At 44.7% G+C, this 25,754-nt stretch overlaps 1 protein-coding gene across 9 annotated transcripts in view; it reads right to left on the bottom strand.

The window, feature by feature from the left end:
* MRTFB (myocardin related transcription factor B) overlaps positions 1-25,754 on the bottom strand; it is a 185,497-nt gene that overhangs the window by 11,970 nt on the left and 147,773 nt on the right. For 3 of the 9 annotated variants that reach the window (XM_081819987.1, XM_081819985.1, XM_081819989.1), the window contains 6 exons: positions 24,008-24,333; positions 18,905-19,037; positions 17,127-18,134; positions 15,334-15,471; positions 12,183-12,341; positions 11,692-11,829 (listed from right to left, as the gene is read on the bottom strand). In XM_081819987.1, coding sequence (XP_081676113.1) covers positions 11,692-11,829; positions 12,183-12,341; positions 15,334-15,471; positions 17,127-18,134; positions 18,905-19,037; positions 24,008-24,333 — 1,902 coding nt within the window. The remainder of the gene's footprint in view (positions 1-11,691; positions 11,830-12,182; positions 12,342-15,333; positions 15,472-17,126; positions 18,135-18,904; positions 19,038-24,007; positions 24,334-25,754) is intronic. The other 6 variants (XM_081819988.1, XM_081819990.1, XM_081819992.1 and 3 more) reach the window with 3 other exon arrangements.

Raw genomic sequence — 25,754 nt, forward strand, 5'->3', positions numbered from 1 at the left:
GTAAACGTATTTGAAAAACCTCAGGATGCTCGGAGTTTGATGCTTAACGGTGTATAAAGAATACCAGACACTGATGTAGAGCTGGGCTCCCTCAGTCTATAAACATGAACCAGAGACGGATAAATGGCAGGGATTCCGATCAGCTGTCTTAGGTTAAAGTGAGGTAATCATTCTTTGTTGTTGTTACATGTATCAAGTGAGCAGGCTATATTGATCTAGACATGAGCACCAGGTTAGGAAGGATGTGTGCTACCGCTTCATGCTCTTAAAAAACTGCAGCTTAAGCTCTTTGCCTTTCACTCGCCTCTGTCCCTCGGTGAGGAGAACAGACGTCACTGCCAACGGGGAGGCTGGTCTAGTCCAGCACCATTTGTCCCCATTCTTTGTGTAAATGTTGATAACTATTTCTGAAATGTGGTTTTTCCCTCACAGAGAAGAGGCCCTGCTGAGGACGGAACTGAAGAGACCTTTTGCAACTCCCATGGTTCTGCTCCTTTGGAGCGAAGCACATGGCAGCCGTCTACTCCCTCAGGGAGGCAGTCCGCCCTGCACCCCACCGGACGCTGCTGCCTGGTCCCGAGCACTTGCTGCGGCTGCTCATCAAGGCAACCAGGTAGGTCAGCATGAGACCCCCTGGTTGAGGGCACTGGCTTGGTTGGTGCCTGCTGCAAAAAGTGTTGACAGCTCTTGGTGGCATATGACCCAGCAGGCCACACTGAGTCACCCCACAGAACGTGGGGGCCGGGGGCACCAGCACAGCTAGGCTGACGGCCCTGCTATTTGCTGCGAGTACTAAACAGTCTTGCTCTGACCTGCTCTAGCTTGTCATCTACTTTTAGTACCCCCAGAGTGGGATGAGGCTCACCTGTTGCATCCTCTGTGTGGCAGGGGTTCTTTCTTGAAACTTACCTGAGTTTAAGTTTAGATGGGTAGGGAGACCAGGAGAGAGGTTTAGGGTAAAGGTATGACAAGGTTATTGCTGTTGGGCACCTACCATAGGCCAGATGCCTTTACAGACAGGAACTCTATTCCCATGTCTTGGAATAGGGAGCAACAAGGCCGGCTCAGAGCACGGATAAGCACCTTGTGTATCAGTACATAGTGAAGTCAGGAGGACCGCAGGTCTGTGTCCTTCAGAGTGCATTTGCTCAACATACTGGCAAAGCTGCTTGCGTGAGCTGGCAGTGCTGTGGATGAGAGTGGGATGAAGCAGGACAAGGTAGGTGTTCTTGATGGCCAGCCAGGTGCAAGGTCAGTTTCATGCCACCCTGACAAATGGTGGCTTTAGAAAAGATGGTGGAGTAGGAGGCTCCTAAGCTCACCTGGTCCCACGGACACACCTAGATAACAGCCACATCAGTACAACTATGAAAATGACCTGAAGACTGGCACAACACACTTTCCACAGTTAATGATAGAGAGGGGGATACATGGAAAAGAGCAGGAGAGGCAGAGATGCAGTAGGGATGGTGAGACTAGCCACAAATGAGGGGGATACCACAAGCGCAGAGAAGGGAGAGGACCCTCCATCAGGCACTCTGGCCATGGGGGACCTGCACTGAGAAGCTTTGGAACCCAGTGGGGCTTAGCTCTGGGAGAGCTGGATGGCAATAGGAAACTGAGTCCCACCCTTCAAACAAACAGCCCTGCTGAGATACAGCATCGAAGCAGCAGTTTGGAAAGCACCTGGGCTATAAGGGAAGACTCAGTCACTAATCATGTGTTGGAGAGGCAGTGACCTTCGTGAGACTTTGGCAAGAGTAAAAGAGCTGGGCGACGCCGGGGGGGGGCACCATTCCTCCTCTGCCTGAGCCTAGACTCCCGACACTTGCAGGAACCAGTGCCAACACCCTCCACCTACCTTGCTAATACCACACCCTGCTGTGCGTTCTCCTGGGCATTCACACCATCCAACCTGCCCTACTTTAAGCAGCCTTGGCGGGGACCGGCTCCACTCCAAAGTGACTCCTGCCCCGGGCAGAGGGGAAGATTCATTCTACTGGAGCCCCGGCAGCAGGCTTGGAGCAGACATCTGATGTCGGAGACAAGGCAGGGACAGTGCCCTGCAGGTTGGTCCAACCATAGCCCTGGCAAACGGGCTGAAGGCAGGAATCTGGTCTCATCCAACTACAAGACCAAGGCAGCCCCAGTCTGGCCCCTTAACCAGCACCGAGAGCAAACCCTGCCACAACAGGCAAAGTGGGTCACTAGCCAACTGGACTGAAGGCAGACACGGCTCAGCCAGAACAGTAGGGTGCATGCAACACACATCAGAGACACCCCTGAGCAGAACACATGGTACTACAGGGCACTACAGGACCTCTTCTTCATGAGGTCACTGCTTTCAAGAGCAGGAGATGTAGCTGACTTTCCTAGTACGTAGAAGCAGACAGATTTAGACAAAATGAGACAGAGGAATGTATCCCCAAATATAAAAAAGAACCAGTGATGAAGAACTCAATAAATGAAATTAAAAATCTACAAGAGGGAATCAATCATAGATGAGAGGAAGCAGAAGGATAAGTCAGCTGGAAGACAGAGTAATGGAAAGCAACCACGCTGAACAACAATGAAATAAGAAAAGGAAATGGGAACAGGTTAAGGGAACTCAGCAACACCATTAAGTGTAACAATATTCACATTATCAGGATCCCAGAAGGAGAGGAGAGAGAAAAGGGAGCATAAAATTTATCTAAAGAAGTAATAGCTAAAAACTTTCTTAATCTGGGGAAGAAAACATACAGATCTAGGAGGCACAGTGAGCCCCAAAGAAGATGAACCCAAGAAGGTCCACACTAAGAACCAATAATTAAAATGGCAAAAGGCAGTGATAGTTTTGAAAGCACCAAGAGAAAACTGCCATATGCAAAGGAAACTCCATATGGCTATCAGCTCATTTTTCAGCATAAACCTTGCAGGCCAGAAGGGAGTGGTAGGATATATTCAGAGGGCTAAATGGAAAAAGCCTCCATGAATACTCTACCCAGCTAGGATATCATTCAGAATTGAAAGAGAAAAAGAGTTTCCCAAACAAAACGTAAAGGACTTCATCACCACTAAATCAGATTTACAAGAAACATTAAAGGGAATTCTTTGGAAAGAAAGGGCCATCATTAGGAGGAAGAAAATTGGGAAAGGAAAAAATTTCACAGGTAAATATAAACATAATAAAAGTAGTAGATTAATCATATAAAACCCAGTATGAAGGTTAAAGCACAAAAGCAGTAAAATCAATTATACCTATAAAATCAGTCAAGGGATTCACAAAATAAAAGGATGTAAAGTATGACATCATATACATAAAATGTGCAGGGTGGAGGAGTAAAAATTTAGTGTTTTAAGAATGGGGGCAAACTTAAACGACCATCAAGTTAATATATATTTGCTATATGCATAGGATGTTATCTGTCAACCTAATGGTAATCACAAATCAAAAGCCAGTAATAGATATGCAAAAAAGAAAGAGAAAGGAATCCAAGGATATCACTCAAGAAAGACATCAAACCACAAGGAAAGAGGGCAAGACAGGAAAGGAACAGAGAAAAAATACAAAACCAACCATAAAACAAGTAACAAAATGGCAATAAGTACATACCCATCAATAATTAGTTTAAATGTAAATGGACTAAATGTTCCAATCAAAAGACACAGGGTGACTGAATGGATTAAAAAAAGCAACATCCATCTATATGCTGCCTACTGGAGACTCACTTCAAACCTAAAGACACATGCAGAATGCAACTGAAGGGATGAAAAAACATTTATCATGCCAATGGAAGTGAACAGAAAGCTGCCATAGCAATACTTACTCTGTCAGACAACACAGACTTTAAGACAAAGGACACTACATAATGATAAAGGGAACAATCGAATAAGAGGATATAGTAATTGTACAAACACATAAAGCAACTATTAACAGACACAAAGGAAGAAATTGACAGTACATAATAGTAGGGGACTTTAACACCCCACTTACATCAATGGATAGATCATCCAGACAAAAAACAAGGAAATAGTGGCTTTGAATGATACCCAGATGAACCTAAAGTATATTCAAACCATTTCATTCAAAAACAGCAGAATACACATTCTTTTCAAGTACAAGTGGAACATTCTCCAGAACAGATCACATGTTAGACAAAACAAGTCTCGATAAATTAAAAGAGACTGAAATCCTATCATGCATCTTTTTCAACCACAATGGTATGAAACTAAAAATTAATCACAAGAAAAAATCTGGAAAGAACACCTATGTGTGGAGGCTAAATAACATGCTACTAAACAATAAATGGGTCAACCAACAAATCAACAGGGGAAGATTATAGCAATACAGGCCTACCTCAAGAGGCAGGAAAAGTCTCAAACAACAGTCTTACACCTGAAAGAGAAAAAGAACAAAGCCCAAAGCCAGTAGAAAGAAGGAAATAATAAAGATTAGAGCAGAAATAAACTAAACAGACTAAAAATAACCACAATGGAATAGATCAGTGAAACCAGGAGCTGTTTCTATGAAAACACCAAAAAAATTGATAAACCTTTAGCTAAACCCATCAAAAAAGGAGTCAAAAAAATAAAGTCAGAAATGGAGGAGAAGTACCACCACAGAAATACAAAAGATTGCAAGAGAATACTATGAAATATTACATGCTAACAAATTGGACAACCTAGAAGAAATGGATGAATTCCTAGAAACGTATCACTTTCCTAAAGTGAATGAGGAAGAAAGAGAAAATTTGAACAGACTGATTACTAGCAAAGAAATCAAATCAAGTAATAAAAAAACTCCCAACAAACAAAAGTCCAGGACCAGATGGCTTCACAGGTGAATTTCTACCAAACATTTAAAGATGAGTTAATACCTATTCTTTTCAAACTAATCCAAAATAGAAGAGGAAGGAAAGCTTCTAAATTTATTCTACAAGTCCAGCATTACCCTGATACCAAAACCAAATAAAGACACTACAAGAAAAAGAAGACTATAGGCCAGTGTCTCTGATGAACATAGATGCAAGAATTCTCAACAAAATATTAGCAAACCTAATTCAACAATAATGAAAAAGATCATTCACCAGGAACAAGTGGTTTTTATTCCTGGGATGAAAGGGTGATTCAATACTTGCAAATCAATCAATGTGATACATCACATCAATAAGAGAAAGGATAAGAACCATATGATCATCTCAACTGATGCAGAAAAATTTGATAAGGTACAACAGCCATTTATGATAAAAACTCAACAAAGGTTTAGAGGGAACATAGGTCAACATCATAAAGGCCATATATGAAAAACACCATATTCAATGGTGAGAAACAGCTTTTCCTCTAAGATCAGGAACAAGTCAAGGATGTCCACTCTCACCACTTTTATTCAACATAGCACTGTAAGTCCTAGACACAGTAATCAGACAACAAAAAGAAAGAAAAGGCATCCAAACTGGAAAAGAAGAAGTACAACTCCTATTTGCAGATGACACGATACTATATGTAAACAACAGTAAGGACTCCACCAAAAAACTACTAGAACTGATAACGAATTCAGTCAAGTCACAGGATACAAAGTTAATATATAGAAATCTGTTGCATTTCTATACATTAATAATGAAGTAGCAAGAAGAGACATTAAGAAAATAATCCCGTTTTTACAACTGTGCCAAAAAGAGTTAAATACCTAGGGATAAACTTGACCAAGGAGGTGAAAGACCTACAGTCTGAAAACTATGAAACACTGGTGAAAGAAATTGAAGATGACATAAACAAGTGGAAAGATATTCCATGTTTATGGACTGGAAGAACCAGTATTGTGAGAATGTTCACACTACACAAAGCGATCTACAGATTTAGTGCAATCTCTATCAAAATGCCAAATTTCCATAGAACCAGAGCAAACAATCCTAAAATTTGCATGGAACCACCAAAGAACCCGAAGAGCCAAAGCAATCTTGAGAAAGAAGAATGAAGTTGGAGGCATCACAATCCTAGTTTTCAAGATAAAAATCTGTCGTAATCATAACAGTATTACACTGGCAGAAATAGAGACACACAGATCAATGAAACAAAATAGAGTCCAGAAATAAACCCATTCTTCTATGGCCAATTAATCTATGACAAAGGAAGCAAGAATATACAATGGAGTAAACACAGTCACTTAAACAGTGTTGGAGAAACTGGAGGCCTTTTTTACACCATGCACAAAAATAAACTCAAAATGATTAAGGACCTAAATGTGAGACCTGAAACCACGGAAGTCCTAGAAGAAAACATAGGCAATAATTTCTTGAATATCAGTCATAGAAACATTTTTGAATATATGTCTCCTCTGGCAAGGGAAACAAAAGCAAAATTAAGCTCTTGGGGCTACACCCAAGATAAAAAGCTTCTGCCCAGCAAAGGAAACCATCAACAAAGCAAAGAGGCAACCTACTGAATGGGAGAAGATATTTGCAAATGATATATCTGATATATGTACATATTTGCAGAATATATAAAGAAGTTACACAACTCAATATCAAAAAAAACCCAATTTCTCCAAAGAAGACACATAGATGGTCAATAGACACATGAAAAGATGTTCAACATCACTTGTCATCTGGGAAATGCAAATCAAAACCACAAGGAGCTATCACTCACACCTGTCAGAATAGCTAAAATCAAAAACACAAGAAATAACAAGTGTTGATGAGGATGTGGAGAAAAACAAACCCTGGTGCACTGTGGGTGAGAATGCAAACTGTGCAGCCACTGCAGAAATCAGTATGGGGGTTCCTCAAAAAATTAAAAATAGAATTACCTTATGATCCAGAAATCTCAGTACTGGGTATTTATGCAAAGAAAACAAAAACACCAATTTGAAAAGAGATATGCACCCCTATGTTTACTGCAGTGTTATTTACAATAGCCAGACGATGGAAGCAACCCAAGTGTCCATCCATAGACGAATGGATAAAGAAGTTGTGGTATATATATACACAATGGAATACTACTCAGCCTTAAAAACGAATAAGCTCTTGCCATTTGCAACAACATGGATAGACATACAGGGTATAATGCTAAGTGAAGTCAGTCAGTCAGAGAAAGACAAATACCAAACGATTTCACTCATATGTGGAATTTAAGAAACAAAACGAACAAAAAAGAGACGATCAAAATACCAGACTCTTAAATACAGAGAACTGGTGGTTGCCAGAGGGGAGGTCGGTCTGGGGATGGGTGAAATAAAGGGGATGAGCACTGAGAAATGTATAGAATTATTATTTTTTTTTTTTTAAAGATTTTATTTATTTGAGAGAGAGAGAATGAGAAAGAGAGCACATGAGAGGGGGGAGGGTCCGAGGGAGAAGCAGACTCCCCGCCGAGCAGGGAGCCCGATGCGGGACTCGATCCTGGGACTCTAGGATCATGACCTGAGCCGAAGGCAGTCGCTTAACCAACTGAGCCACCCAGGCGCCCCGAAATGTATAGAATTATTGAATCACTATATTGTACACCTGAAACTAATCTAACACTGTATGTTAATTATACTTGAATAAAAAGAGAAGAATAGAGAGACCTGTATAAAATACATGCCCTGGCCATCATCACATCTATCCTTAATGTGACCCATTCCCCAAGGAGAAGTTAAAAGAAAAACCTCGAGTCTGAGTAAGTAGGAAGTGCAGGTTACAGCTGCCAGCTGCCAGAACTGTCTGGGAGTCTTCACAGTGCCTGGTATTTGGGTTTAAAGTAGCATTTACAGGAGAAGCATGGGAAATGGCAGAGTGGGAGGATCCTGAGCTCACTTCCCATGGACACATCAAGTATGTAACTAAATATAGTGAGACTCACTCTGAAAATGACCTGAAGACTAACAGAACATCTCTCTCCCACAGCTAAAGATATAAAGAAGGCCACACAGAGAAGGGAAGGAGGGGCAGGGATGTGGTCAGGAACCACCCCTGGCACAGTGATCAATATCACCCACGAGCGTGGAAGTCCTCCACGAGGAGCGAGGGGGATCAAGCCCCACAGTGGGCACCCCCCCACCCTGGGGATCTGCAATGGGCAGATGAGCCCCCAAAACCTCTGGCTTTGAAAATCAGTGGGGCCGGAGCCGGAAGGCTCTAGGGAGCGGAGATTCTGCTCTTAAAGGGCCAGTGCATTTTACCACTTGCTCTGAGACCCAGCACAGAAGCGGCAGTTTGGAAAGTGTCCGGGTTATATGCGTAGGAGACTTACTTTTTAGGGCATGTGCTGGGAGAGCAGAGATCTGCGGGAAATCTTTGTATGAGTGTAAATACTGGTGGGAACCAGCTCTGACACTGTCCGTCTATCCTTATCTTGCTAGCGCTGCTTGCCCTGCCCACCAGCACACCCACAGACGTCTTGGCCCAGAACAGAAGCGGAGTGCACACAGTCCACACAGAGCACACCCCTGGAGGGCCTGGTTCTGGTGAGCAGGGGGGACTGCATTCCTGGGCCTCACAGGACACCCTCTATACAAGGCCACTACCTTTAAGACCAGGAGATGTAGGTGGCCTACCTAATACACAGAAAGAAACCCAGAGTCAGGCAAAATGAGGAGACAGAGGAATATGTTTCAAATGAAAGAACAACACAAAATCTCAGAAAAAGGACTACATGAAACAGGGATAAGCAATCTTCCTGATAAAGAATTCAAAGTCACGGTCATAAAGATGCTCACTGGATCTGAGAGAAGAGTGGGTGGACTCAGAACTTAAACAAATAAACAGAAAATATAAAAAAGAACCAAAGCTGAAGAATAAAATAAAATGAACTGAAAAATATACGAGAGAGAATCAACAGCAGATTAAAGGATGCAGGAGAACAGATGAGTGATCTGAAAGTCAGGGTAGTGGAAATCATCCAAACAGAACCGCCAAAAGAAAAAAAAGAGAAAAAAATGAGGCTAGGTTAGGAGACCTCTGGGACAACAAGTGTACTGACATTCGCATCATAAGTGTCCCTGAAGGAGAAGAGAGAGAGAAAGACCCAGAAAACTTATGTGAAGAAATAATAGCTGAAAACTTCCCTAACCTGCCTAACCTGCAGAGGGAAACAGATAGCCAGGTCCAGGAAGCACAGATAGCTTCAAACAAGATGAACCCAAGGATGCCCATATAATAATCAAAATGTCAAAAAATAGGGACTCTAAAAAGCAGCAAGAGAAAGGCAACGAGTTATGTACCAGGAAAGCTGAGGCTTAGTTTTCAGCAGCAACTTTGCCAGAAGGGAGAGGCATACTATATTCAAAGTGGTGAAAGGAAAAAATCTACAACCAAGAATACTCTACTCAGCAAGGCTATTATTCGGAATTGAGGGAAATATGAAGAGTTGCTCAGGCCAATAGAAGTCAAAGGAGTGCATCACCACTAAAGTGGCCTTACAAGAAATGTTAAAGGAATTTCTTTAAGCAGAAAAGGCCATAACTAGAAGAAAATTATGAAAGGAAAAAGTTTCACTGGTAAAAGCAAATGTATAGTTAAGGTAAATCAATCACTTACAAAACTAGTATGAAGACTGAAAGACAAAAGTAGTAAAATTAGTTGTATCTACAATAATTAGTTAAGGAATTCACAAAATAAAAAAGATGTAAAATATGACATCATATACATAAAAAGGGGAGTAAAAATGTAGTACTTCTAGAATGTGTTTGACTTAAGCAACTATCAACTTAAAATAGCGTACTATAGACATAGGATATTATGTATGAACCTCATGGTAACCACAAAACAAAAACCTATAATATACAAAAAATAAAGAGAAAGGAATCCAAGTATAACATCAAGGAAAGTCATCTAATCACAAAGAAAGAAAGCAAAAGAAGAACTATGAAAAGAAATACAAAAACAACCAGAAACAATTTTAAAAAATGGCAGTAATTACCTATCACTTTAAATATAAACAGACTAACTGCTCCAATCAAAAGACATAGGGTTCCCAAATGGATGAAAAAAGTTAAGACTTATCTAATATGCTGCCTATAAGAGATTCACTTCAGACCTAAAGACACGTACAGACTTAAAGTGAAGGGATGGAAAAATATATTCCATATAAATGGAAGCAAAAAAAAAAAAAAACCAAAATGCTGATGTAGGAATATTTATGACAGACACAGGGTTACTCAGTGATGGACATTAGGAGGGCACTTGATGGAATGAGCACTGGGTGTTATATGCAACTGATGAATCACTAAATTCTACTGAAACTAATAATATGCTATATGTTAACTAAACTGAATGTTAACTGAGTTTAACTGAAATACGCTGCATGTTAACTAAAATGAATGTTAACTAAACTGAATTTAAAAATAAAACAAAACAAAAAAACCAGACTTTAAAGCAAAGGCTGTAGCAAGAGGCAGAGAAGGGCACTGCATAATGATAAAGGGATCAATCCAGAAAGAGGCTATAACAACTACAGATATCTATGCATCTAACACAGGAGCCTCTATCTACCTGTCTGTCTATCCATATAAAGCAATAATTAACAGACTAACGAGAGACACTGACAGTAATGCAGTAAGAGTAGGGGGCTTTAACACCCCACTTACATCAACTAACAGATCATCCGGGCAGAAAATCAATAAGGAAACAGTGGCTCTGAATGACACATCAGACCAGACAGACTTAACAGATACATATGGAACAGTCCATCCCCAAACAGAATACACATTTTTCCAGAGAAGACATCCAGATGGCCAACAGACCTAGAAAAGATGCTCAACATCACTCATCATCAGGGAACTACAAATCAAAACCACTAGAGCCCACTTTGCACCAGTCAGCATGGCCTGTATCAAATCAAAAAGACAAGAGATAACAAGTGTTGGTGAGGATGTGGAGAAAGGGAGCCCTGGGGCACTGTTGGTAGGAATGCAAACTGGTGCAGTCACTGTGGACAACAGTATGGAGGGTCCTCAGAAAATTAAAAATAGAGCTACCACGTGTATTTGAAGAAAGCAAAAACATTAATTCAAAAAGATATATGCACCCTTATGTTTATTGCAGCATTACTTACACTAGCCAAGATATGGTAGCAGCCCAAGTGTCCGCTGATGATGTAGGGATAAAGATGTGCTACACACACTCACACACAGGAAAATTACTCAGCCATAAAAAAGAATATTTTTCCCATTTGTGACAGTAGGGATGAACTAAGAGGGAATTATGCTAAGTGAAGTAAGTCAGAGAAAGACAAATACCAAATGATTTCACTTACATGTGGAATCTAAAAAACAACAAATGAACAAACAGAACAGAAACCGACTCAAAAATACAAAGACCCTGGTGGTTGCTGGAGGGGAGGAGGGGTGGGGGGAAGGGTGAAATAAGTGAGGGGGATGAAGAGGTACAAACATCCGGGTACAAAATAAATCACAGACGCAACGCACAGCATGGGGGATACAGTCAGTGATCTTGGAGTAACTGTGCGGTGACAGATGGGAACTACACTTATGCTGGTGAGCATTCCATAATGTCTGTAAATGTCCAGTCACTGTGTCGTATGCCTGAAACGAATATAATATTGTACGTCGACCCTACTTCAATTAAAAAAAATAGCATTTAAAATGCCAAGGAGGCTCCTGACGCTGAAATTTGTGTTTCTTTCGCGGCAAGTACATTTTCGACAAGGGATTCCATGTGAGGATGACACCCCAGATGTAAGCCCGAGGACATGGCCACTGGCCTCACTTACCTCTGGAAGGGAGGACTGGGCGCTACGCGTCTGCTTGATGGCCTCCTCGTAGCGGGGAGGGTCTTTCGTCTTGGGGACCGGACTCCCAAACAGGGAGTGCTGGACGACACACTGCTGGGGTGGCGGGGGCGAGCCAGGCTGAGGCAAACAGAGGGAGACACATGTCAGCTCCGGGCAGCGAGTTTCCTCGAGCCCCGGCCAGGCAGGGCTCTGCCCTCAGCACGGGGCAGCCCCATCACGGCATTCCTCACCTCGCGAGCCTCAGGACCTAGGAGCCGTGCGGCTGACAGGGGGCCACCTCGTGTGGAAGGGCCACCTTTACTGTGGTAAGAGCGAAGCTGCCCCCTAACAACTGTCACCACGGTATTTTGGCTGTTTTGTCCCATGCGTACTGATACTCAGTCCCTCCAAGGCGGAAGCGCTGGGTTTTGGAATGCTCTCGTACCCCAGGAAGCACCCCTGTTGCTGGTGCTCCGTGCTCACAGCATTACCTTACTGGAAGTGGTAGGTCCGTTCTGCAGGGAGGCACGTGGGGCACTTCTGGACTGCAGAACGCTGGTGGGCGTCTTACTGACAAAGGGCTGCTGGACTGCTGGAGCGGGTGCTCTCGGGTAGGGGAGAACGGTGTTCGATGCCGAGGTTGTGAAGACCTGTAACGAACCAGTGTTTTCCACTCAGTGTGTTCTTTTGCTCTTCCTACCAAAGAAAACCATGTCTTCGGACAAGGGGTGGCAAACGTTTGCTGGCAAGAGCCCTCAAGTACTCAGTTGAGGGCTTGCAGGCCCCGGCTCTCCAAGGTGGCTGATCCCCTGTGCGGCTGCAGCCCAGAGGTGGCCTCGACAACCCGGAAATAAATGGGTGGCACTGGGTTCCAGTCAAACTTTACCCACAGAGACAGGCCCGGAGGCCACAGTTTGCTGACCCTGATCTTCCGGCGTCAATCATCCCTTACTCAGTGGCCAGTCTTCGATGGCAGCGGGGACCGCACCTTCCGGGAAATCAGCATTTGCTCAAGAGTAATTTTTCTCTTAAGCGACAGCTGAATTTCTCCTGTTCCTCACCAGGGTGATCTCATCTACTCTCATGGCTTTAATGTTCACGATTAAGCTAATAACCCCCCAACCAACCCCTCTTTTCCAGCCTTGCTCCCAAGTGCCACAGCCACATTTTTTATAACCCTTATAAACATAACTTTGGGACATCTCAAATTTAATATATTCCAAACTAAACTTTCCCCTTTCCTCCCACCACCTCCAGCCTCTGAGGAAAAATAATTCTTGGTTCTACTGTGATTTATTTTTAAAACTTTGGTAAATGGAGCCATCAGTCTCCTCTGCTTTCTCCCCTCAGAGCTCACACAGCTTCGGAATGCCTCCTGAATCAGGCCTCTGTTCTCTGCTGTCCTAATCCAGGCCCTTGCTATTGATCCCTGGAAAACTGGCACAGTCTCCCTGCTGAGCCTCCCTCCCGTCAGCCCTCCACAACAGTTCCGGCCTTCACACCCACACCTGATGGAGCCCCCACACTCCTGGCTCCTCTGTCCTTCGTGGTAAAACCCTCCTGTCTGGCTGGCACACGAACCTTCTACCACCTGGCCCCTTTTTAGCTGACCACAACGGCCACACGTGCTGGGGCCACACTCAATTTTCCAGTTTCTTTTCTTTTCTTTTTTTTTTTTTAAAGATTGTATGTATTTGACAGAGTCACAGCGAGAGAGGGAACACAAGCAGGGGGAGTGGGAGAGGGAGAAGCAGGCTTCCCGCGGAGCAGGGAGCCCGATGCGGGGCTCGATCCCAGGACCCTGGGATCATGACCTGAGCTGAAGGCAGTCGCTTAACCAACTGAGCCACCCAGGCGCCCTCAATTTTCCAGTTTCTTGAACATTTCTCCAGATCCTTGTGAGGCCCCATTTAAAATCTGCCCCCTTCTGAGAAGCTAACTTCTGCTCTGTCGGTAAGCGGTGAGGATTCTCTCCTGTGGAACGGCTGAGTGTGTGTTTGGCCCCCATTAGGAGCCAAAGGTTTTATGGACTTTGGCAAATGTATGGCCATAGTGTGCTTTTGCAACTGTATTTCACAGAGCTGATTTACTCGTAAAAAGATCTAGTATACTTTATACCACATATTTTGAAAGAGAAAAACTTACCCCTATATTTCTGTTGTAAATATACGTATGTATTTCTCAAGCGGGAAAGTATATTTATGTATGTGTCTATATATCCCTCCAAATGGTACCACTGCTCTGGGTGAGAAGTTCTAGAAGTAAGTGTACTCCCCTTTGAAAAAGTTGAATTTCCTTCTATTTGGTACAAGAATTTCTTCCTTTAAAATGGAATTAATGACCCTTAATTCTAGTTTTTTCAGACTAAGTGAATAAGCCCTTATTTATCTTGTCTATATCCTGTTTTTCTCTCTCCTCCCTAAAACAGTCTTGACATATGAACATTCACTAAGCTTATCACTATACTAAAATGTTATTCTGAGCCCAAAGTAAGTAATACGCAGCTATAACTCCTTGCTCACTGTGTTTCCCAGAGCAGATTCCAGAAGAGAGCACAAGTTGATGTGACTACCAATGACCCCAGGCATTGTTTTTGTCTGTTGCTCAAGTGGTCTTAGCCTAGACAGTACACACCACGTTGGGCCATGTCTACAGGTACACCTCATTATCCAAGTTCTTTTATGCTGAAGATTAAAATTCTGGGACTAATAATTCTCAAGGTTTAAAATAGTAAGACCTGGGGCAACTGGGTGGTTCAGTTGATTAAGTGTCCCGACTCTAGATTTCGGCTTAGGTCATGATCTCAGGGTTGTGAGATCGAGCCCCGTGTCGGGCTCCGCGCTGGACATGGAGCCTGCTTAAGATTCTCTCTCTCCCTCTTCCTCTGCCCCTGCACCCTCTAAAAAATAAATTAAAAAAATAAAAGAGTGAGACCTATTTTTGAGGCCTTTAGAAGTTTTCTCACAAGGAGAGATGTGCACATAGCTCCACCTACTGGCTAAGAGGGAATTTTGGTAACTTTTGGGGCTTTCACATCAGAACTTTTTGGTGGGAACACATGCATAAGTTATTGAGCCCTAGACCAACACCGTCATTTTAAAGACGAGGAAAATAACACTCAGAGAAAGTAAGTGAATATTGCATAAGGCCAACCATGTAGGAAGTGGGGAACCAGAATAACCAGGCCTGGGTCTTCTGGCTCTTAATCTGCAAGATGGCAAACTCTTAAATATATAAAGATCTTATTCAAGGCAAACCTTTCAGAAAGTATCTTTTTCATCTTCAAATATTTCTTCCCAGGGAACAGCACTGCCAACCCCCCCCAATAATTAATTTGAAATTTAAGTCCCAGAAAATCCTACACATGAGGATTAAAAACATACTTCTGAAACTTTACTTGGAAAAGGGGTTTAACTGTTAAGATGAGCTATCTTTCAGTAATACAGAACTCTCTTCCCCAAATAACTGGGTAATCTGCAGCCAGAGGCCACGTGACCTGAGGCCCACCCGATGGGGGGCACATCACACAGAAGAACAAATAGGTGCTTCCCACGAGGAGACTGCTTTGTGGATATTGCAGGATTGCTGAGCAGACGACAGCACACATCAGCGACAGCCTGCCACCTGTTAGCCTTCACCCACCTTTCTAACTTGCTGAGGCTGACTGAGTACATGCGGCGTGAAAGTGTCTTGCTTCTGAGGTACAGTCTGGGCTAAGCCTGAGGACAGGGTGGCAGTTGCTGTCTGAGGCTGAGTCTGGATTCCTGCTTGTGCTGGAGTCTAGGAAGCAAATAAAAAATCAATTTACATGTCAAAATCAATCTCAGAATCAAGAGTTTAGATGTGGGGGCACCTGGCTGGCTCAGTCGGAAGAGCGTGCGACTAGATCTCAGGGTCATGAGTTTGAGCCCCACGTTGCGTGTAGAGATTACTAAATATATATATATATAAATTAAAAAAAGAGCTTAGATGTGGAATAACGGGTCATGTGGGGATCATATCTGAAATGAAATAAATTATTTACAGATACACACTTCATTTCATCAACACATAGATTTGAGCCTTAATTCTAAACCAGAGAGTGAAACACCAGACCAGTTGTTTTCATGCTCTGATTGTTTCTTAAGTGGCTAAGATTTTCATCTGAAAACTTTGAGAAAAGGGAAAACTGAAATAAAAGCCTGCAGGAGCTCTACACATACTAGGTCAGGTGTTGTAATGACTGTAATAATTGGAAATCTCTGAGGCCCGACTGCCCAAACTCCTGCTTCTAAGCTGCAGGATGTGCTCCCTCTGGGGGCAGTCAGGCACACGCTGGGGCACACAGAAGTCCAGAATAAAACACAGTTCTTGTTCTGAGAACATCAACTCTCCTGGAAGAATTGGTTGGAAAAAAAGTGTTCAGAAGAGCTATATTACAGAGTGAGTAGACCTTCAATTTCATAGACACTGTAAAGGTTAAACAGGGGAATTAGAATTTTTGCACATGCCAAGGGCCTCGGGTCATGCTTCCTAACCCCAGGGGTATGGGACCACTCCTTTCTGCCATTAAGAGCGTCTGGGGCGTCAAAGTTGACGAGCACTGCCCCAAATGGTTTCTGTTTACTTGTGGCCCACACATTTTGTTGAAAACTATCAAAATGCCTTACATAAAAACAGCTTAAGGTCAATACACGGGTTATGTTGGCATAAAAGGAGGTTTCTTGCCTACCAGTGTTTTATCACCTCTCTCAACAACATCCTCACTCCTAGGCTTGTGGTCCCATTTGCCTTAGATGCCCAACATGCCTTTGGCATCTTCGCCTCACTCATGTCTTTCAAGAATTACATTTAGGAGGCAGAATACAGGAGTGGGCATCAAAGTGAAAGCTCTGTAGTCAGAATTACCCAGCATCTTACCAAACCTCAGTTTCCCTATCTCAAAATGGATGTTATCACTTAAATCTTCTGGAGGAAGCAGGGACTAACGGGAGTAAGCCCTTCAAAGTACATGGGGCGCCCAGCTGGCTCAGTTGGAGGGGCATGCGACTCCTGGTCTCGGGGTCGTGAGTTTGAGTCCCACATTGGGTGCAGGGATTACTTAAATAAGTAAAAAAATAGAGTACCTGATGCTGTGCCTTGCACACAGAAAGTGCCCCGTGACACTAGCTATTCTCATGATACTGTAACTAGTATTCAAAAACACCTGCATGTGCATTACGGTTCCCCATAAAGATAAAAGGTATGGGAAGTAGAAAAGCACCGCTTGCGTGTTTCTGTCATAGGCAAACAGTGCTAGCTATTAACATTTTGCAACTGGAATCTACGCCCCCCCCCTGCCCCCGCCATGTCCCAGCACCCCGAAGCCTGGCACGGAGGCATCTGTGAGAAAGCTGAGGCAAGCTTGTACTCTCGGCAGGCTGTAAGGCAAAGGAGTTAGAAGACACACTTCACACCTGGAGTTTGAGGCTGCCTACGGGGAGCTGCACTGAGGTGACACTGGAGCCCGGGATGGACAGTGGCAGCAGCAGCTGGGCCGTCTGCGTGGTCAGTAAAGCCTGAGGCCGAGCGACAAGGGCAGGCGGTGGCTGTCCCTGCGAACTCACGTAAAACTGCGGCACCACGCTCTGCGGCTCCGCCTGCGCCCCGGGGACCTCCTGCTTGATCACCACCGCCTTTTTGGCCGCCAGGGCCTGGCCCACCGTTGCCAGGGGCTGGCCGGCCGGCGGGCCCGGCTGCCTGGGGGCGGAGCAGTCGCTGGGCGAGGTCTCGTCCTTGATGGAGCCGCCGCCGAGCTTCTGGTCTAACTTGGCTGCCGGGCCGGCCGCGGCGCCGACCTGCGTCTCCATCGGCGGAGGCTGCCGCTGCCCTCGCTTCTCCACCTCGAGCTGCATTTTCAGAACCTCCACGAGCTTCTGCTCTTGTTCCAGTTTCCTCTTGAGCTCCTCGATCTGCTTCTCCTTCTCCTGCAGCTTGCGGTCCTTCTCAGCCGCGTCCAGTTCCAGACTCGACAGCGTGCTGCTGGTGGGGCTCGGGCTGTCATCGGGGCCTGTGACTCGCAGAGGGGACGAGCACAGGAACTGCGCCGGCGACATCATGGTCATAATCTCGGTGAGAGTGTCCTCGGTCCCGAGACTGGACTGTTCGGAGGGGGACGGCGAGATGGGCAGAGGGGAGCTGACGGTCTCGGCGTGGGCAACGGTGCCGGTGCCGGCCGGTGGCACTTCTGCCTTGAAGGAGGAGCCCGAGCTCGTCACGGGGTTGTGCAGTGTTGTGACGGGCAGGGCCACGGTGACGTCGGGGCTACTGGTGACTATGGCGGACGCGGGCACCGCCAGGACACCCCCCGCCGCGACGCCGCTGCTGTTCATTTCCTGGTAGGGTTTCAGGCGCTCGATGAGGTCCGGTTTGGTGCCTGACACCGGAAGACCCCTTAGCTTCAGTTCTGTCTTCAGTTCCGACACCTGCAAGTACAAACAAGTCACACCTCTTCATCCGGCACTGCGACTTCCGACAAATCTCCGGGGCACTTGGACGGGAAAGGGGCCTGCGTCTGCCAGCTCCCCGTGACCACACGCTGGCAAGCGGGAGGGTTTCTCTTCCTAACCCACAGACACGCACAGCTACAGACCCCAAGCACTGCAAAGGCCAGTGATACAGCAGCGATTTATGTCCAAGCACTGAAAACCAGAAATCGTGATGATAACCGTCACACTCACTGAGTAATGACCATGTGCCAGACACTGCTGGACGTGCTTTATTCTTTCAACTCATCCGCACAGGAGGTGGGGGTATTATTATTACAATTCCTAGTTCACAGAGGACACGGGGGCAGAGAGAGGTTGATTCACTGTGGTCCGAGCTACCACAGATAAGCGAAGGCTGAGCTGCGGTGGAAACCCACGCAGGCTGGCCTGGGAGATCAGATTCTTGACGGTTACATTTTTCCTGCTTCTCCCAAACTTGGCAGTGAGCAGGGAAGAAAAAAAAACCTGCCTCTGCAGTCAGGACTGGTTTGCTGTCTGCACACGGTATATGCTCAACGAATGAGAATCATTACTAGTCATTTTAAAAGAAACTTAAGGGACATAAACAGAAAGTGCCTCTACAGAGGTTATCTTATGTTGGTAAAGTCTATTGAAGAAAACTTATCTACACACACTAGACAAATCTGGCAAATCATTTACCTCTCTGTGGTACCTATGGGCAAAAAAACTCTACTTGCAATTCTCACCTTTAAGTCATCCAAGCTAGAAGGCAGAGGTCCCGGCTTTCTCACAGGAGCAGATGTATTCTGTCTTGGAGGGTTAGGTGTGGTATTGTTCAGAGCTGAATTCCCACTGTTGTTATTTTTGTCGTTGAGTGGCCTTCAAAAGAACAAGAAAATGAGAGAGTTTGTGATAAAATAACTTCTGATTTTGACATTGTTTCTGCTAACAATGTGACTGTTAACTCGTGAAGAGAAAAATGCCATGGTCATGGGTTGGAAGACTCAGTATTTTGAAGATATCAATCAAATTAGATCGCAGTGAAAATCCCTGCAAGTTTTGTTTGTTTGCTTGCTTGCTTGGTAGAAATTTAGAAGGTGATTCTCAGCTTTATATGGAAATACAAAGGACCAAGAAAGGCCATGGCATCCTTGAAGAAAAAGCAAAGCTGGAAGAGTCGTACTACCAGATATCAAAATTCATTACAAAGCCAGTTATTAAGACAGTGTGGTGCTGGGGGCAGAACAACAAATGGCGGAGAACGGAGAATCTAGAAACAGACCCTCACATACACAGCCTCTTGAGTTATCACAAAGATAGCACTGTAGTGCAGTAGGAAAAGGGTGGTCCTTACGATAAATGGCACTGGGCCGCACTGGGTATTCATACAGAACAAGATAGGACCCTTGACTGACCCCTACCTCATACCATCTCAAAAACCTAAATGTGAATTATGGAAACAGTAAAGCTTTTAGAAAGCTTAGGATAGTATCTTCATGTCCTTTGGGTAGGCGAAGATTTCTTAAGCAGGACACAAAATGCACCAAGAGGGACACCTTTTAAGAGTAAAAAGTCAGGCCACAGGAGAAGATATTTGTAATACGTATTTCTGACAAGGCCTCATATCTAGAATATACAAAAAAGTCTTAAAATCAGTAAGAAAAAGACAAAACCCAGTGGGAAAATGGGAAGATCTTGAACAAGCATATCATAAGAAAGTATATCTGGATGGTCAATAAATGTGTGAACAAGGGCTTAGCCTCAATATATACGAGGAAAATGAAGAAAAGGCACAATAAAATAGCACTGCCTACCCAGCAGAGTACTGTATAATGACTAAGACTGTGGATACCAAGTACCCAGAACATCCCAAGCTCTCAATCACGGCTGGTGGAAGTGTGAATTGGCACGACCACTTTGGAGAACTGTGGTATGCTATCTACTAAAGAAAAACCTACGCCTATCTTTTGACCCAATGGCACTCCTAGAAGGACACCTGACAAAGACAGACATACATGAACCAAGAGACACCAGGGGAGAATGTTTATTATGGCATTATTCATACTAGCCCCAACTGGAAACAACCTAACTGTCCACCGAGAGGATGATGGGTGGGATCAATGATAGAACACTAGACAGAATAAAAATTAACTGCTGCTTTCTGCACCAGTGAAGATGAGGCTCACAAACACAACGTTGAGCAAAAGCAGCCTAACACGTATGTGTACTCTAGGACTGCATTTACGTAATGTTCAGAAACAGGCAAGACTAATCTATGGGATTCAAGTCAGGTAGCCACCGAGAGGGGACGCAAGGGGGCCTCTTGGGCATACTGATGATGTTCAATTTCTTGATTTAGGTGTTTACTTAGCCTCAATTTTCAGTTATGATTTATGGGCTTCTCTATAACCTATACTTCATTTAAAAAGGTTATTAAAGAAATGCTGGTGAAGCTGTTGTACTTCAGTACTCATTTTCCTAAACTACTTTCCGTATCAAAACCAGGTCCCTGGGGCGCCTGGGTGGCTCAGATGGTTAAGCGTCTGCCTTCGGCTCAGGTCATGATCCCAGGGTCCTGGGATCGAGCCCCACATCGGGCTCCTGGCTCAGTGGGGAGCCTGCTTCTCCCTCTGCCTCTCTCCCTGCTCATTCTCTCTCTCTCTCTCCCCCTATCTCTGTGTCTCAAATGAATAAATACAATCTTTAAAAAACAACAACAACAACAACAACAAAAAAACCAAAAAAAAACCCAGGTCCCCATCTGGCTTCTTCCCCCTATGCTACTCTTGGCAACAGTGGCATTTCTCTTCTGGGTGGTTGAGATCTATTCGAGAAAGGTCCACATGATGGTTGATACTGTGGAGCCAATTTCATTACAGCTCCAGGCCTTATTGTTATACAAGCCTTGGTGCTGAAGCAGAGAGACTCTGGATTCCATATTCTGAAAAAGGGAGAGGTCCCCAGTTAGATGAGCTTTGTCAAGTGAGTTTTAGGAAGATTGTGTTTGAAGCCATTTCTGGCCCTGTCAACAGCTAACTCTTGACGTTCTTTTTGGAGTCTCTTAAAATCTGCTTAAATTTTGTGGCAGTTAAATATTTTAAGTATTTGAGATGAGGTTTCTTGAAATTTGGATGGAATGACAAATGTTTTATGTATCATTTTTCTTCCTTTCTAAAAATTCAGTTTTAAAATCTTCTATTAGAATTATGAAAACCTTTAATGTAAATCAGAATTTCTCAACCTTATTTTCATTACTTTCCCTGCAAGGAGCTTTTTTAGGTTTCGTTTTTCCTGATCAACCTCCCAGTGAAATTTTAATACCACAGATGTACTGTACAATTACCTGTGTACTGTATGTCTGTGCTTTCTTAAATAAAAAGTACAAGATTCTTCCCGACCAACTTTTGCTCTCTTGTGAACGATATTATCTCCTTGAGAAGGCACGATGTAAATTAATTATTCTATTGGTACTGTCTTTTTGGCTGAGGTTCTATAATACCCTACTCGTTACTATGATTAACAGTTCAGTGTTTACTTCGACCTCTGAAATAACAAGAAGTTGATCGGGTTTCTCCCCAAATCGACAGAGAAAGGAAAGGTGGTGTGGGGGGGACCCTGCTGAATGAGATGACAGTGTAGACGAGGAACCCAAAGTTCAGACACACGAAGGGAACTCCCAGGACCCTCCACCAGGGTGTGGCTACGCTGGGACCACAGCCCCGTCTCCCAAGGCTGCGGCTTTTCCTGAGGTACCAGAAGACTGTGTCATCAGGTAAAATCCCGCTGGATGGCTGCTATAAGACTTCCACATTGTTCCCTGTGCTGGAATTGTGGTGAAAAGAAACACTGTAACAGAAAACAACCGTTTCCACTTTCAAGACGTGGAAATTACACAGAAGTGATGTTCAGTCTTTGTGTGGTGAACGACTACAGAACAATGAGTGATCTTTCCTCCTCGTTCTTTTTGTGGGATGCTCTCCTTGGGTGGTGGGCTTGTTGCTGCAGTGGTGGGAATGTTTGGGGTGGGGGGGCTGCAGCCTTCGTGGAAAGACAAGGAACTGTGAGAGACCAGATCCTCAACACCCTCCGATGTACTCTTCCCATCTACAGACCGGCCCCACACAATTTCTTTCATTACAGAAAAGACTATTTCATAGATGGCGCAGCAAAACAATCCCTTTATGGGATTTTCAGGTTAACAGGTTTCCTTGCCTGGGAGTAGGGTCAGTCATTTCAGCTCTTCCTGGAGTTACTGAGGAGGAGGGTGCGTCGCGTGCTCAGCACGCCGCTCGGTGCATCGTAAGGCACACGGAGATGGGGGCCAGGGTTCGAGCTCGCTTCCCTGGTGCCTGCTGCCAGAGGAGGGGGCAGGGGAGGACGCCTCCCTCAGGCCTGGACAAAGCTGTGAAGCAGCGGCCGTTTGCCTCTGATACTCTTCCAATTCTCTTTGGTCTTCCCTGGTTCCCTTCCAATGTCAACATCTCACTCAGGCCTGCCTGCTCTTAAAATACTAACAGGCTACACAAATTCTTTCTTCCTCTCTGCGCCCTGATGTTTTAGACTGAAGTACTTTACAGTAAGGTCTGAATGACTAATAGGTCTAATCTTCTTCGAGATATCAGGATCTTAAAAGAAAAAAGTGAACTGATAATCGTTAGCATATGAGGAGATGGTTCTTAACAGAGGAGCTTTTTAGTGGGTCTTACTCCTTTTCTACTCCTAGAAAATAGGACTCCCTATGGAGGAATGCTTAGCATACATGTAGACAACAAGAGTCAAGTTCCTACAGATCATAAACTGAGTGGCTTGATCTCCGAAAAAATTTTTTCTTCTAATGAAATTTTGCATCTTTTTTTTAAGTTTCTTTCTGTGAGTTGAGTGTAAATATCCCTTTCTCCTGAAAGCTGAGGGAAATGAAAGATAGGTTTTTTGCATTTTTATCTATGTTTCCCAGAAAATGCATACTGAGGATGGCTATCTAGAAATTTCTTTTAGCACATAATTAGAATTTGCAGTGGATGTCTTGCTACGGATTCAGTCTCGGAAGCTGGTGGAACTCACTTCCTTCTGTCCCTCCCAACTGGGCTCAGACTCTGGAAACGTGTTCCTTCTCCACAGTTGTTGGTCACCAAGACCTTTAGTTGTCTTTGAAACATCTCTCATCTGTTCCTTCCTTCCCGTTATCAACACCCTTTCATCTTCTCACATCTACTTTGTTGTGAAATTCCTGTTTTTCCTATTTCCAGACTCCCCTTCATGACCAGCATCAAACTGTTCTTTCTCGCGCTTTGATTCCACCATGACAGCCTTCTGAATCACCTGCCACATCAAGATTCAAGGCTGCCTGGCTGCAAGTTCCTCCAGACAGTGGCTCAACTCAGTTTTGTCTTCTACTTTTTTATTCGGGCTATTTTTCTCATCATCCAATAACTAGGCACCGCCCACTCCTTCCTCTGTTCTTGCACCAAGATCATCCCCCTTGGCCTGAAAGGGCCCTTCCCTAGTTTCAGGCTCTTTCCCATATAAATATCCCGCCTTTTTCACAAAGCTTTCCTCGACCACTCCGGCTTCTACACTCATCTGTCTTTTTTTTTTTTTTTTAACCATTCATAACAGGTCTTACACTTTGTATGCCTTTACCATAGCATCTAATGCTACTTGGGTGAATAACAGGCCAATCTTTCCTGGGTGAGTTATTGTGAAAAGTCACCTCTAACTTGAAAGGTTCGGAACGGATTTCAGAGGACAGAAACTGGGCTGGCATGCAGGCTGCTCTCACGGGGACCAGGGCGAGCCACTGGCTGCTAAGCTCTGGTGACACGAGGCGCCAGTCAATCCCAACGGCCAACCTTTGGAAACGAGTGGTGCCCGTGAAAGGAGCGGGGTACAAGGCACTGTAGGCAGCGCGCGCGGCCCCTGCCCCGTACTTGAGTGGCGCTGGCAGGATGGTCTGGTAGTTGTAGTGCTGTTGCTGCTGGCTCAGGATCTGCAGCTGCAGGAAGAGCTGCTGCTGCTGAAGCAGCCGGGCGTAGTTGGAGTCCATCTGCGGCTCGTTCTTCTCCCCCTTCTGATCGGGGGGGATGTACTGGTGGTACTTCAGCTTCTTTACCCGGGGCTTGGGGTCTTTGCACTTCTTGCTGCGGTGTTTGTCGTTGGGATTCTTGGGATGGCTTTGCTGTTTTCGAGAAAAAGAGAAGAACGTTTTTAGACATGCTGTCACAGGCGGCCTGTTCCACTGTGTGCGCAAAGGACCGGAGAGAAAGACCTGAGGTGCGCCTCAGCAGCCGGGGTGGCCGCCTGGGAAAGCGAGAGACTAAATACGTACCCAGAGTGAGGAAAACGTGTGTACACTTCCCCTGACCAAGAAATCTGGCCCCTAAGAACTTACCTTCTCCTGCTGCCTTGTTCCCTTAGAGTAAGGGAAGGATATGCAGCTCGGCATTATCTATTCACGTTCAACAGTTACTCTGGGTGTCTCGTGTAGACACACTTTGAAGGGCTTACACATAGTATCTCCTAGAGAAAAGAGGCTGCGTGCTCAAGATACAAATGGGAGAAGTTGTGAAGGATACTTCACTATAACTGTGTACTATTTTATAGTCATTAAAAACATATTCTTTAGAGGATATGTACAAACAGAAAAATGCTTCTTATGGAATAGAGCAGACTATAAAGTTATGTATTTCTTTTTTTAAAAAAAAATTTTTTTAAGGGGGGAGGGGAGTGGCAGAGGGAGAGAGAGAGAGAGAGAATCTTAAGCAGGCTCCATGCAGGGCTCAATCTCATGACCCTGGGATCATGACCTGAGCCAAAGTCAAGAGTCGGACACTTAACCGACTGAGCTACCCAGGCGCCCCTCAAGTTACGTATTTCTAAGGAAAATACACATAAAATACTGCAGTCTCACAGTATTAATCAACTCACCATCATCTGCTTATTGTGCTATCAATAACAGATTTTATTCCTGGTCTTTTCAAAGTGATTACAACAATGGATGGGGTCTCGGTTCCAGAGGTTGCACTCTGTTATGTAATGATAAAACCACGGACTTGGCCGATCAGGAAGGTGCCTACGGGAAAAGGGAGGGGGACAGGCACATACTAACCAGGGTTACCTTTCATTGGCATATTCTCTCATGAAGTGAGTGTGGGGAACAGCTTTCCTCACAGAAAAACCCCACGAGCTGCGGTCTGTTTCCTCTCCTAGCACAGTCCTAGGATCCCCGATCCAGCCTCTGAATCTCACATTCTTCACCAATGCCTCTTGCCCTAGAATCAAAGCCCTCCTTAAAGAGACGCTAGTGAAGAGGAGAAATCCAGAGGACAGGAGAGCTGAGAACTCAGCATCTTCAGGCACAGATGGGTCGGCGTCCAAACTGTCTCTGCCATTTGTGGTACATGCTTGGAGGTGTGGGCAGAGCAGGAGAGCTGATGTTATTAGCTCAGCTGCCACGTGCCACACTCTGGAATTTCTGGCTCCAATACTAAGTGATGGAAGATGGTGAGATACACTGATTTGTGCCCCGAGGCCACAGACACTGGGTTGCACGGACACAGAGAGGCTGGAGTAGAAAGAGAGTCCTCTCTGCAGGAGGGG

Source organism: Leptonychotes weddellii, chromosome 5, assembly GCF_054177405.1.
Source record: "Leptonychotes weddellii isolate Sample4059 chromosome 5, ASM5417740v2, whole genome shotgun sequence".
NCBI lineage: Eukaryota > Metazoa > Chordata > Mammalia > Carnivora > Phocidae > Leptonychotes > Leptonychotes weddellii.